The sequence below is a fragment of the Cololabis saira genome, chromosome 23 (assembly GCF_033807715.1).
Source record: "Cololabis saira isolate AMF1-May2022 chromosome 23, fColSai1.1, whole genome shotgun sequence".
Classification (NCBI taxonomy): domain Eukaryota; kingdom Metazoa; phylum Chordata; class Actinopteri; order Beloniformes; family Belonidae; genus Cololabis; species Cololabis saira.
Window position 1 is genome coordinate 18,031,086 of NC_084609.1, and position 14,427 is coordinate 18,045,512.

The following is a 14,427-nucleotide window of genomic DNA, read 5'->3' on the forward strand; positions in this document are numbered from 1 at the left end:
AGTTGTATGTTTTGCTCCAAAAAAGATCTCAGGTGGAGTAAGTGCACTCACAAAATTTGTTATTGGCATTCAAGATGCTTCAGTGGGCGTCAAATCATAGTAGGAATAGGAAGCGCCAGAGGATGTTTCTTTTCATACCCAGCGCACACCACCACTCCTCCACTCTCCACGCAGGAGATTTGAAGTGTCAACACACAACAGCGAGCAGAGGACATGCTTGTCACTCCTGCATTGCAGGAACAGCGGCAGACTGTATTTTGGAAATCTCTTGCTGAAAAGACATTTTATAAAAGAACGTAGTTCTTCATTAAAAACTGGCAACTGCATCTAATCAATTCACACACTGCTTAAGATCTTTTGTTTCCTAAGAATATTAGTTGTGTTGATGAGTTTGTGTTTAGCAGTATTCTCCATCAGTAGAGTAAATGCATCTTAAATATGAATGAAACTTAAAGCCATATTTCCTTATTTCCTAACGGTATTCATGTCTCTTTTACAGATGTTCAAGATGTTGCCATTTCTGACCACCATCTTCTGAAATCACCCGTTACCTTTGTCAGAACCAATACCAGCCGATGCATCAGCAAATGTCATATTATTGTGAAAAATGGGGAAATACTTAAGAGTGAGCTCTCAAAGCATACATTACCGATATTGGCATCTTGTAAAGAAATTATGGATAACTTTTCTGATGCCATGTCTCAGATAACTCATTGCACTGAACAGGTAAAAACTGTCCGTATATATAATCAAAAGCACCCCAGAGAAACACAGAAAGAGTAAGATCAGCAAAAGTAGTCTGTTGGAGAGCTGAAAGGCAGTTTAAGAAAAATAAACTTACAAAATTACAAGTTCATTTTGAGAACTATAAAACTGGGCTAAAGACATACAACAAAGAAATAAAATCAGCCATTCAATCTTACGTCTCCTAATTGATGAACATTAAACAGTTCTGCTCTGTTTTTTTTTTTTTTTTCCTTTTATTGACAAATTTGTATATCTATGCAAATCTACTTCAGTTGACTAATTTGACATTTACTTCCAAACAGAAGTTTACAATATCCGATATAATATCTGAAAATCCTCACATTAACCCCCATAGTTCACCTGTATCCTCATGTCAAATCAACCCCACAAACTGCCCACATTCTTAGCTGTTAACTCTGATCTGGAAGACGGTATTCACCACCTCAAGCCCTGTACCTGTTCCCTTGACCCCCATCTGCCCCAGACTTTTTAAATCTGTTCTTTCATTGCTTTATAAACCCTGAGTACATATTATCAATAGCCCTCTGTAGACAGGCGTTTTCCCCACTTCTCTCAAGAGTGCTGAAATCTTTCCTTTACTGAAGAAACCAGACCTAAATCCATCTGTAATCATACTATTCGCCAATAGCCAATCTGCCCTTTCACAGTAAAATAATAGAAAAAACAGACTGGATGAAAAGCTTTATTCATGACATGCTTCAGTCTGGTTTCAAATCCACTGAAACAACTCAATCAACAGTGACTCTCAAAAAACTTCAGTTTTAGTTCTAGCTAAATCTCTCTTCTGCTTATTTCAATTCAAAAACTTAAATGTTTTAGTTGGTTTGACAGATCAGGCCCTTAATTGCTTTTCATCATATTTAATGATGTCTAGAAACGTTTCAGCGCAAAACAGAGAGAAGACAGAAAATACGTGCTGTTGGTCCAAACAGTCAGACACAGAGAATTGGATCTTACTTGTCATCACCATCCCTGAAACATAGTGAGCAAGTCAGAAACCTGACCTATTCTGGACACTAACCTCAGCTTTGATAATCACATCACTAATGTCACTAGGACTAGGACCAGCGCATATGCAAAGTAAAAAAATTAATATCTCTGACTGACTACTAAACTAGTTCATAAATGCATATCAAGCAGGTTAGACTACTGTAAAGCTTTGTTCTCATAATTATCCAAACAATTAGTAGGACAACTCATTCAAAATACAAGTCTGCCTCTTAATACAAACACATACATTTAAACATATTACTCCTATACTGAAATAATTCCACTAACTAGAGTCAACATCAAAATTATCTTTACAGCCTACAAAAGCACTTAATGGTTTGGCTCTTTATCAATGATATTAACAACTTTATCATATATGATAAAGCTGGAACAGGCATTAAGTAAGTTGTTAAAATGTTTGATGAGCAGAGTTCTGTCACATACAGTCTTATGTAATCTTAAAAAAGCTTTAAAAAAAAAAAAACAATGAGTGCGCTAGCCAAGTTAAACAAACTTTAAATTTCAGGAAACAAACGGTAGCAGACATAATGGAAATTAATGATTTTCTGAGTAAGAGGCACTGCGTATTCAGTAGAGATTCTCCATCTTATCCCCCAAGTAACAGTATCAGTGTAAGACAAAGGAAGATTTTAATGAATGACTGCTTGTTTAAATAAAGACGATTTAAAACATATTGAATCATTTTATTCTGGTTCCTACCTCGGTGTTGCTCTACACTACAAACACACAACTCCATACAAATTGTGCACTTGTGACTGCTGCTTTATATTCTAATCCCTCTTCCACTTTCCTACTTACTATCCATTTATCTAATAAATTACTGTTCAGGATTACTACCATTCATTCAGCTCAGACTCACCTTCAGAAATGGGGACTCTTCCAGCAGGCTGAGGAATTCAGGGAAATAATCCCCGACCTCTTCATCTACCGCTCCCACCAGGCTAATCTGTCTCATTGCTCCAGCTCTGTACGTACCATGACAGTAAGTTCTCTTCACCTGATGAACAAGATCACACAATTCACTATGTTAGTTCACCAATTATAACAAGTTATATATTGTTTTCCATGAGGTAAAAAGAATACAGATGAAGAGTGCAAGCAACTTAAAATCAGAGGAAAGTCATTTGACAAAAAAAGAAAGAAAGAAAAACGGAGTTTATCTCTTAAAATGTTTCCAAATGTGCAGGAAACAAAGAGAGACATAAATGTTATCATATACAGAATTTTAAATCAATTCCAGATTAATATTTTACACCCTTATTGTACTATTACATATGCAAAAAGAAGAAATTTCCCCTTCCTTCCTTGAATTATGTATCTGTCACTTCATCAGCAAAAATATTTAAATTACTGCCCTTCAACTCAAAACTTAGCTTTGACCAAAAAGTCTAAATGTTCGACACAGTTTATTCCAGTGGGATTGATTGAGCACAAAATAAGGGACTCCATTATCTGAATTGGAGGGGATAAACATTGAATCCGTTAACCATTAGTAAATGTCAAAATAGTCGCTGTACGTGTACGTGTGTGTGTGTGTGTGTGTGTGTGTTGGCGGTTTCACTTGATGTTTCTGCTCCACTGATGTGACTCACTCATGTGTTTGCTGCTTTTCACTTGGCTGAGAGTATCGTGCATGTGTGACTGTGTGCGTCTCTTGGCCCTCAACAGTGTTTCTGTGTGCAGTATGTGCAGCATGTGCCCTGCATGCTGCACTCTTGGCTGATCAGGATGCAAGTGTGTGTGTGTGTGTGTGTGTGTGTGTGTGTGTGTGTGTGTTGGCCAGATCCTTGGCTTCACGCCCCTAGTGAGTCACCACTTGACAACAAGATAAAAAGAAAGAGAAGGGAAGAGAGACTGAACAGAGGGAGAAAAAGTTAGAGTACACAGGAGGAAGAATCTGGGGAAGCAAAACAGATGGAGAGAAAAAGAGAGAAAGAGAGTTTAACAGGATGAGGTGTGAAAGAAAAACAACCCAAGGAAGGGAGACGAAAGAAAAGAAAAATGACAGAGGATGGAAATAACTTGAAGGGGGCTACAGATAGATATCAATGAATCAAGTAAAAACCAAGAAAATGCATCCCTCTTTTGGATAACTAATGAGCGGAACCACTAAAAATAGGGATGGAGGAGAAGACTTGCAGAAAATTGGACACATTAAATAAAAATAAGGAAATGCCAGAAATGCTTAAGTACCAAAAAAAAAGAAGATAGTAGGAGGAGGATTGTGACCAGGTGGGAACGAAAGTAACAAGAGGTTGAGGAAGTGAAGGTAAGGTACAGTAAAGGATGGAAACTATAAACTGGACGACGCTTGCAGAGGAAGGTGCTCTGCAGCTCCTCACAGCATGTTTGTGTGGAGTACAAAATCAACAAATGGATTCTTAGAAGTCAATTCTAGAAAAACAATAACTGGATTAAACAACATATGCGAGGTTAATAACTGGTCTAAAACTGCAAGTCAAATAGCTCTACATTTATTGAACGACAAATTAACTATGTAAAATTTGAATTTATCATACAGCAAGAAGCTGAACCACATAGCATTGCTGCACGTTTTCCATTTCATTTCTTTGAATGTTGAAATCTACACATGCATGTATATTTAAAACAAACAACACCATTTTAAAACAGTCTTAACCAATGAATTAACCAAATACTGATGTAAACATGCATTCAGTATGAAGAGTAATTGCTGGTATCTACAGTATGTCATGACCACATGCATGCGTGATGTGGTCATGACGTGGGAATTAATGTATAATTTTGCAATTAATGTCCCTTCGGGGATTGATAAAGTATTTTTAAATTTGATTTTGAATTAAATGTGTGAGTTTACATTTGTAAAATGTTAACAGCTCAATAACCCCCCTGTATGTAAAGAGCACAGTCCTACAACCACTGGAGGGGAATAGAAAACACTACTCATGCCTCAAACAGATGCACAGTTGGCGGTTCACTCGTGCAGTTAAATGCATTCCAACAGCTTGTCTGTACCAAGTTAAGGCAAACAGAAGGCAATAGGAAATGTGACACACTTCCTCAGAACAGATATCGTCAAGGTGCCTCTGTCTTTGCTTGTGTCTATGCACATTTGCGTAAACAGCAGTCTACTTGGCGTTTTATTCAGTTCAACTACTTTTCTATTGGCAAATCAGCCTCTCCATCTTCTCTGCTCATTTCCCTCATAATACTCAGGTCCCTGGTGAGAAGTCTATTAGATCAGTCCTCCATCTTTCCTAATCTCCTTTCCGTGTCAGCAACTTGTTATTTCTGTAACAACTTGTCCCGCCTCTCATTTCATTCTAGCCCAGTTCATCTCCATAACTCTATCTGACCTTTATGCAACCTTTGTGCATCTGCTTGTGCCTTCCTCTCTGTGTGTCTCCGTCAGTCCCTCTTTCTCTTTCTCTCGGGCATTATGACCAGTTAGACTAGACTACTAAGTCTATTAGCCCATTATTCTGGCTACGTCACAACAAAGCTTGTGGCTGCTGACTGGCGCGTGAGACGCAACTGGACACGCTTACTTGACAATCTCTTTCTTGGCTCAGCAAACAAAAACAGCCATGTTTATGTACAAAACATTATCATTACAGGAAAATAATAGTTAAAAAAATAATGTTAGGGAGAAAGTTTTTCCAAAGTTTTTATTCCAATATAGGGATTTATTCCAATGATTTGTCATTACTTCCAACTTTACAATCCAGTCTGTTGACGACATCAATCAATATCACCAAAAAAAGAAAGAGAAAAAAGAAAGGAAAAAAAGAAAGTGTCAAAAGACATTTGTGTCCTTCAGGGAAAAAAACAAAACAAAAAAAACACAAAAAACTTTTATATGCAGTCTGCACGTTCAATGAGTTCCTTCAATACGTCTTTCGTGGCATATGTACATAGTTTGTGATTTAATTACCATTAAATTGATATGCTACTTAGTGGCTTATACAGGATTTAGAGTGTATTTGTGAAGACACAGAACAGCAAGCTGGAATTCATTTTAAATAAAGAAATAGTCAAACAGAAAGGCCTGTCTGGCACAGCTGAAGTCAGGCCTCCACACAGCTGTGCAAAGTTTGGATCATTCTCTCTCAGCAGTTTGACTTATTGTTGAGATGACGATTTTGGTGGAAAAAGCTCCCAAATGAAAAAGCATCGGAAAATCCCCATGTACATACTCCAATGCCACCAGACATTTTATATGGGAACAACACTTTTAAAACATGTTTGCCAGATAGAATTGTAATGCATATAGACTATATCAGAATCAAAATCATCTTTATTGGCCAAGTTCGAACATTGTCCAACAAGGAATTTGACTCCGGTAATTTCGCTCTCTAGGCAGGAAATAAACATATACTGGTATGTCAGACTTTTAGATCTCAGTTACTGGTCACCAAAATTATATTGATTGTGTTTGTGAAGTGTCCATCTGGCAGAAATATTGTTTTACTTCACATTGTTGAACTTGTAAATCATTGATGCCGACATAAGACGTCTCCAGAGACAAATATTCTGCATGGAGCCTCAACAAGACCCTCTGGAATACAGATCCAAATTCCTTTGCAGACATAAGTCCCATGTTGTTGCTTCCAATATGGACATGTAATGTCAGGGGGTGCTGAGTAGAAATGAGGAGGGACACCCCTTCTAGCCCAACTCATGCCTCCTTGAGCAAAAAGTGCTACTGCTCGGGGAATGTGTTACATTATTAAGACTGGACTCTATTCTCTTTCTTCACACAGAAGATGTAACCTGGGTTTTACCAGCTTTATTCTCCTCACACACAGAGCTGGTTTTGAGTTTGAGTTGGAAATGGGTGGATGCTCGGTCTTCAGAGAGACTGCTGAGTGGACTCAACCCCATCTAGGTCTGACATCAGTCTGTGGGGATTGCAGATGCCAATCAATTCAAAGCATCAACGCACATGTGAGCTAGAGTCCAGCAGACCTGTCAGAATATGCATTATAATAAAAGTATACTACTGTACCTCACCTTGTTGAGGTGTATTTTTTCATTTGGACTCGGTTGTAGCTTCTGCTAGACAAACTCCAAGAAGTATCTACAACAGCCTTGCTTGCTATGGAGTATGGCTGCTCCTGAGAGATGACCGACAAGTCACATTTCTTAAATCATGCAGGGAATTAATTGTGAATTATGGACTGCTTCCATAAAGTTGCATATTCCGAGTCTTGTGTTGAAGAATTGGCTTGGAAACTCACCATGAGTTTGTTTTATCTTCATCTCATTTTCACAGCTTCCAGGAAGGAGTGCAAATCCCAGGAACAGCACCACATGTATATGGTCCAGAAAGATTTCCAGAGCCGTGCATCATCCAAACTGCTTTTATGTGACCACTCTCTGACTTTGAGCCATAGCAGGAAAAACCAAAGTCTAATTTGACCTTTAATGGCTTCTGTACACAGTCCACCAGCATCATGCTGTCTGGTTTGAGGTCTGCAGGGGCAATCCACAGTTTCCTGAGGACTTGCAGAGCTTTAACCACCTGGTCTCTTTCATGCTTAAAAAGAAAAAAAAAATCCTTATAAAAAGGTCAAAATGTTCATATCCTTGAACAATATGTGCTCTGTAAATAAATGTTCTTTCCGCTCTTGAAGGGATTGCACCTGTCAGGCTTGAAAGCTTTCAACTTTCTTTGGGAATGGCTTCAGGCTCAAATGCTCAAATGCCTATTCTCTCAGCGAGCCTCATTGGTGGGTGACTTGAAAACACTTGGCAACTTTGCAAAGAAACCTCTTCCAATTAAGTCCTCAATTATGAAGCCCAAAGACATGGACAGGAGTGGCTTCCTCTGATGACATGGATGTATGAGCAATAATCCTAGCCATGCTAGATGTCAATAACACATTTGCCCAATCAGAAGGGCCCTCTCTGTCCCAGATGCCCGCCACAAGTTTACATGATAGTGACGCTGAAGCATGCAGCGCGCTGTGAGCGGCATGATGATGGAAAGGAAATAGAGGAATCGGTACATACTGGAAAATAAAAACTCATGGGTAAAAAGACCAGCACATTTATTTAACTATCAATATCTGCATATTATTACCCAGCATTTTACTTAAATTCCCTTGTAATGTTACCCTCAAATTCCATTAACTTGTTGAAACAAGAAAACTTGTTTTCATAATTGTATTTATTAATTTAAAAAAATTTCAAGGCAGAGTATTTATTTCTTTAGAGTAGCAGGGAAGTTTTAAAAGTGATAACAAAAGCCAGTGAATGTTTGAGGTCCATGTTTGCAGCAAAGCAGCATTAATACCACACACTGAAGTATTTATCATAATATTCATTAATGAGCTCACATAAGGCTTTTGTTTTTAAATCATTAAGCCCTACAACTAATCAGTGGAGCTGAACTTTGCTGGACAAAGAATGCAATGTCACCATCTAACAACAAACAAAAAAAGATTTACTACGGATTTTTCTAAATAAAAAAAAAACAAAACAGTTGTGTAGATGAGCACAATATGAGGATAAAAAGCTGCACTTTGCTCTTTTGGTTTAAATGTAACCCCTGATACCGTAAATATATTTCTATACTTAGTCGCTAAACATAAAAATACCAAATTACCTCACGGTCCAAGCACACGGTGCACTGGCTGCTGAGCTGTGCCTACCCTGAAAAAATGGAGTACTGTAATCTTCCCTAATCATTGCCAGAACTGAAAATGGCTTTAGTCAAGTACTGAATTCAAAACCGGGTCACACAACAAGTTACATCTACATTCTGAGCACTGCAAATATACTGTGGATTGCTGGAGTATGAAATACAGCATCACATCACCAAAAATAACAAGCATCTGCCCTTTTCTTTCACTCTCTTTCTCTTGTAGTCACACTGTGCAAAAAGTGGCTGTACAGTCATTCGTAGCTCAAACATAGCGGTACTACACAACAGAGACATAAAAGAGAGCCATAAAAGAGACAGTGAAAGACTACTTCAGAGTCGGGGACGCACACACAGACAGGGAATGGGGAAAAATAAGGCACAGAGACAGGATAAAAAGAGAATGTGGATGATAATCCATTAATCTGAGCGTGTAAATACAGTACCTGTCCCTGTTTATACATTATCAGTATGCATGCTCACAGCTGTGTGTGTAAGTGAAGACTGTATATCTGCTTCCCAAGGTCACTGCTCTGCTGTGAGCTACGAGGGAGGAAAAAATTAACAAGGCCGGTGGACAATGGCGCTAGCCCTGCAAGGAACATTACTCTTAAAAGGGACAGCGCAAGACAAGGATTTGCAGGGAGAAAAATAGACATATAGTAGACAATGGATGATTTAGATATTCCATTTTTTTGTTTTAAACAAGAACATGCTGGAATCAGATACAGGTTTGTAAAATCCAAAGCTGACAAAATGCATAAAGAAATTCCTTGAGGATTATTAAGATTTCAGTGTGAAAAAATTAATAACAATCATGAAGGAGCGAGAAAAGAAACTGTAGCGCGCATGAACACACACCTCAGTACAAAGCCACCAAAGCTTTGAGGCTACAAAAGGCTTTTCATTAGTAAACTATAGACAACTCTAAATGACACGGTCTCAGTGTGTCACTGTGCTCAGGAGATAATCCAGCCACCAGCAGGGAAAACAAAAAACCACACCTGCACATTTCTTGTTTTTCAAGTTGTTCTCAAAAAGCTGTGTAGTATTGTTGAGAGGTGGTTAAAAGGTTTCAGACTACAGCGGCTCGGGTACTTGTGCCTTTAAAAAGCAAAGATGAAAAACAACCTTTTATGTGGTCTCGACTCTCCAACCTGACTCTCTGTGAACCTCCCACCTGACAGCTTTCATCTCTCACACTCTGTTAACTCCACTCCTTGCTTTCTCATTCTCATGCTACGCCTTCTGTCACTTGCATTTCCTTTTATCAGTATAATTTTATTTAGTGGCCCAGTTTCCACACCCTGTTTTGTGGTCGTTATTTTGATCCGTTTTAGAATTGTCAATAATTTCTTCCCGTTTTCTATTTTCATTCCTATTCTCACTTGAAATTGATTCTTTGCACTAAAGTTGCACTAAAGTGAGAGAAATGCCAAAATATGCACCGTACGGCAGTCTGCTACTGTTAATAATGTTGTCAGTTGGTCTAAGATATCAGACATCAGTGTGAATGCCAAAAGCTGTTTAATGGTGAACAGATGGAGACAGCTGCTTCAAGCAGATGGTTAAAACCACAATACAACTTTATCAAGCACATTAACAGTTACCCAGCGTTTGCCTTCAACCGACAACATTTTCCACTGCTCATCCGTTCTCCCTTTCCATGTTTACAATTGGTCATATTATAGAAACACACAGCCCTACAGTGTAGGCGGTCGGGACTGGACGATGACTACAACATGCAGAGTGGTGCCAGCAGGTCGCAGCTACAGCTAAGGAAATAATCTTTTACCCAACTCAGACAATGGTGGACAAGTTAGACATCCAAAAGAGCTTCACAGTCATGCATACAATACAACGGGGTCAGTGTGTATACCAGGGCTGGGCGATACATCGAGATTTTAATATATATCGATATATTTTTAAATGCGATATGGCACAAGACAATATCGTTTATATTATAGGTTATTTTGTGACAAATTGACTGTACATCAACGCTGATCCCTCGCGCTGGCAAAAAAGTACCTTTGTGTGCTGAAACAGTGTTGACAGGTTAGTTTTCGTGGCACAAAATCTGTAAAACGTACAGTAGTTGACTTGTTATAATTATTTGAGATTTGCTCAAAGAGATGCAATATCTGTTTACATGTTTTATTTGAGATTTGCACAAATGTTTTGTTATTTGCAAAACTGTCAACCTCAGTGGAAAAGTCTGCCTGTTACTGTCTCTACATTGTATTAATTGCACAGTGTATTTTAATTTAATTGTTATGCAGGAAAGGGATATTTGTTTTATTTTATTCAAGAAGCATTTTTATTCTATATATGCAGGCAGTTTATTTTTATTTCATTTGTTTTATACATTTTGATATTGTGCAGACCTCTGTTAATAAAGGTACCTGTGTGACATTTGGCACGTGGCTTTGTATTAAAACTGACTGTTTTTTTAAGGGTTTGCCTCAGAAAAAAATGAAGCTAACAGAGATGCTATGCTATAATGCTTTTGGGGAAACCCCAATTATGGCACAGAAAAAATATCGATATATATCGAGTATCGCCATTTAGCTAGGAAATATGGAGATATGACTTTTGGTCCATATCGCCCAGCCCTAGTATATACCCTGCCAAGACCTTCATCACATCAATACACAACCAATCAAATGTCTTTCTGCTCGATACACAAGAAAGCAGGGGGATTTGACACGATCCCCCTGCTGTGTCTGGCGAGAAGTTGAACTTTTCACCGGCACAACAGACCCACAATTCAGTTCAACAATGCTTGGCATCACCACATTCAAAGTCAACGAACACCAAAAGCGCATGATGCTTCCAATGTGTGTGAGCAAACGTTAACCTTATTTAGTGATGACTGTCATGGTGAAATTTTCATAGCACTGATTTTTCTCCTGGTAATGAAACAAGCCCGAAGTGGATGTATTGACTGCAGGAAACCAAACTTGCAATGACAAACATTAAACCCCCGTCTTGTTGCTGATAAATGCTGCTATGCCGGGTTGGAGAAACCAGGGAAAGCCTAAGAATCCCTGTATTCAACTTTACTAATATTAAGGTTGAATAAGAAATACACTATTTGGACCAGATAAAACCAATGACTTCAGTCTTTTCTGCCACCATATACCAGTCATATCTCCTCCAACTTCCTTCGTGTTCTCAATGTCCTTATTTGCATTACATGGGTTGCAATCTTTTGTTTTTCCAAAGAATAAAAAATGATGGTGACTCATCCTATAAATGATTGAATATTGGACTAATTGATCTGTCTCAAATACTTTCGGCTAATTGATATGTCTCAAATACCTCTGACTAATTGATCTGTCTAAAATATTTTCTACTGCATGTGATAACCAATCCAAAACCAACAGACTGAGTCAAATAAGGACTTCTGCAATGCAACGTTTACCTCCCTACATAGTCCTAATAGTAGCACCATGATGTCAGTATGGGAATTTGTTTTTAAAACAACTAAATCCACAAATGAACTGTGAGTTGCTCTTGAAGAGGCTTGAAACAACATAAACATTCCCTGAAACACTGTGCAGAACCATTGATGTTTTAAAGGCAAATGGTGACTTCAAATACTGATTTGATAAAGTTCTTTCCCATTTATTCTGATTTAGATAAAGTTTATGGATGACAAACATTTTTAATGGCATTATTATGGAAAGCAAAGTCATGTTACTATTGTGTCTCAATATAAGCAAGTAATAGTAATTTCTCTAATATATTTATCTTGATTTTTGCTCAAGTGTGCAAATTACTGACAAATGGGGAGCTTATTCATACACCCCTGCATTCACAGCCTGCATGAAACCACAAAATGTGATTTACAACAATCTCTGTGAAAAAAACATAGTACTTAAAACACCCCTCTGTTATATTTTTATTCAATCCATTCACTAACAATTATGTTTTTTTTTGTACCACACAGAGGCTGCAACTTGAAACATTTAAATACTAGCGTCTGCATGTGTATATATCTGCGTTCGACTGTCTATCTATAGTTGTACAAAAGAAATAATGATGATCTTTAATCTGAAAACCTCGACCTCTTCCTGTGTCTGCAGGTGAGAATGTTTGAAGACACTAAAGGTGTTGACACTGCAATATGGATCCTGCCATCATGTTTTATTACCTCACATGGATTTTATTACTCCAAATACCAGCCATTACATCACATTACCTAATAAAAGCAAATTACTTTCAAGTTTTGATGAATTATCTGGCAACAGATTAGCTCTCCTTGCACATAATTTTATGAAACAAATATCAACAGGCTCTGAGATTTCGACAGTTGTGATGCTTAACCTGAAATAAAACGAAAGTAGAGTGGAAGCAACTGGCAAACGCTATTCTGGACTTTAAGACCTGTTATTTTTCATTTCTAATAGCTCACCATCTGCTCAGAGCTGAGTAAGCAGAAATGTTCATAACGCTCTCAATCATGCCCAGCTCGCATCACACATCCTCTCTGTATCATTTCCCACTGACCTGAGAGTAGTAATTAGCCATAGTGGTGGTTTCTATGTCCTTCTTTCCTAGTATTTCCATTTTGACTGGAGCTGACGGGAACTTGGTTGAGAAGTAATCCAAGAAGTCCGGTAGGTGTTTGCCTTCTCCGTGAACAATTCCCATGACATAATGAGCTGCCTAGGAAAAGAAGAAGAAAAAAAAAACAGTCAGCAATACAATTTAGAGTAAAGTAAACTGATTCTGTTTTGTAATATTGCTGTATAAAAGGTTTTACACAAGCATTCCTGAAAATAAACTAATTCTATCAGTTTGCACTATGAATTACAGCTCCATGGAAACTTAAATAAACTAAAGTGAGGAAAGCAATTGGGATTCACAACAATATCTATACTAAAGCTGGATAATATTGCACCCAGTAATAATAAGATCAGTAGATATGCTGTACCTGGGACTTGTCCTCACTAAATGCCAAAGTGATAAACTCCTGGGCAAATCTGTTCCTCTGATCCGCTGATAGAGAGGAGAGCTGGGATGCATAGGCATGAGCCACCAGGGCGCCTCCATTCGGCTGGGTCTCTACATGCATGTAGGAGGCAAACTCCAGGCCTGCCATACCAGGATACGTGCACTTTGGGTGGTGTTTTGTCAGAAAAGGGATCTTAGTGGATGATGGAGAGTTGTGTGGAGATGAGTTAAATAGGGACTTGGTGGCGAGAGGGGGAGAGGAGAGAGTGAGGTGTGTAGTTTTATTGTTAGGTGGGGGGGAGACGGGGAGGGGGGACTTGAAAGGAGATAGGGAGGAGTTATTTGTTAGTTCTGACGTGGAAGAAGAGTTTGTGGACGAAGAGGAAGGGGAGAGGAGGAGGCCAGCAAAGAGGGTTTGACAGGAGCGATGATACATCTTCACTCGCTTCTGCTTCTCCCCTTCTTTGTGTTTTTTCTTCTTTTTCTTCTTCACTTTTTTGATTTGCAGCTCTTCTGAATTTATCTTTGCCTTCCCCTTTTCTTCTGGAAGTGAGAGATAAAGAGAGAGATAAAGAGAAGGAGTGAATGTGAGTGAGTGAGAAGGACTGTGATATTACCAAACATTTATGAAAACAAATCAAAATGAAATATAATAATGGATAAACAAACTGAAAGTTCTCCTACATTTCAACAATAAAACTTTATTCTGTACATGATTTTACAAACATTTCCAGTAAAATTAAAAATAATTTAAACTGTTCATAAAAAAAGCAAAAAAAAGATGCAATTGGAGAGATGAAAGAAAACATCATCTGTTTGTTATTTAATTTCCTAATCGTTACTAATAATAACAAAAAAGAACCCAATAAATCCTTTATTTAGAAAATGAAAAATAATGACTAGCAACTATTTTTAAGCAAGTGTAGACGGATGACTCAGATTTTCCCAGTTGATATGCATTTCCTGCGGTGTATACACAAAAATAAATTGAAGAGCCCTAAAAATGAATCCCTTGAGAAAGCAGATATGACTAAGCCAGTAAACACAGTTTCTAGTAGCATGAC

At 38.1% G+C, this 14,427-nt stretch overlaps 1 protein-coding gene across 2 annotated transcripts in view; it reads right to left on the bottom strand.

Annotated features, from left to right (window-relative positions):
- The window catches only part of LOC133424220 (lysine-specific demethylase RSBN1L-like), a 41,017-nt gene that overhangs the window by 14,134 nt on the left and 12,456 nt on the right, over window positions 1–14,427 (bottom strand). The window contains exons 3-5 of one of the 2 annotated variants that reach the window (XM_061714707.1): window positions 13,344–13,903; window positions 12,917–13,075; window positions 2,639–2,776 (exon numbers count right to left, since the gene is read on the bottom strand). In XM_061714707.1, the coding sequence (XP_061570691.1) occupies window positions 2,639–2,776; window positions 12,917–13,075; window positions 13,344–13,903 (857 nt within the window). Of the gene's footprint in view, window positions 1–2,638; window positions 2,777–12,916; window positions 13,076–13,343; window positions 13,907–14,427 lie in introns of both variants that reach the window. The other variant, XM_061714706.1, reaches the window with a different exon arrangement.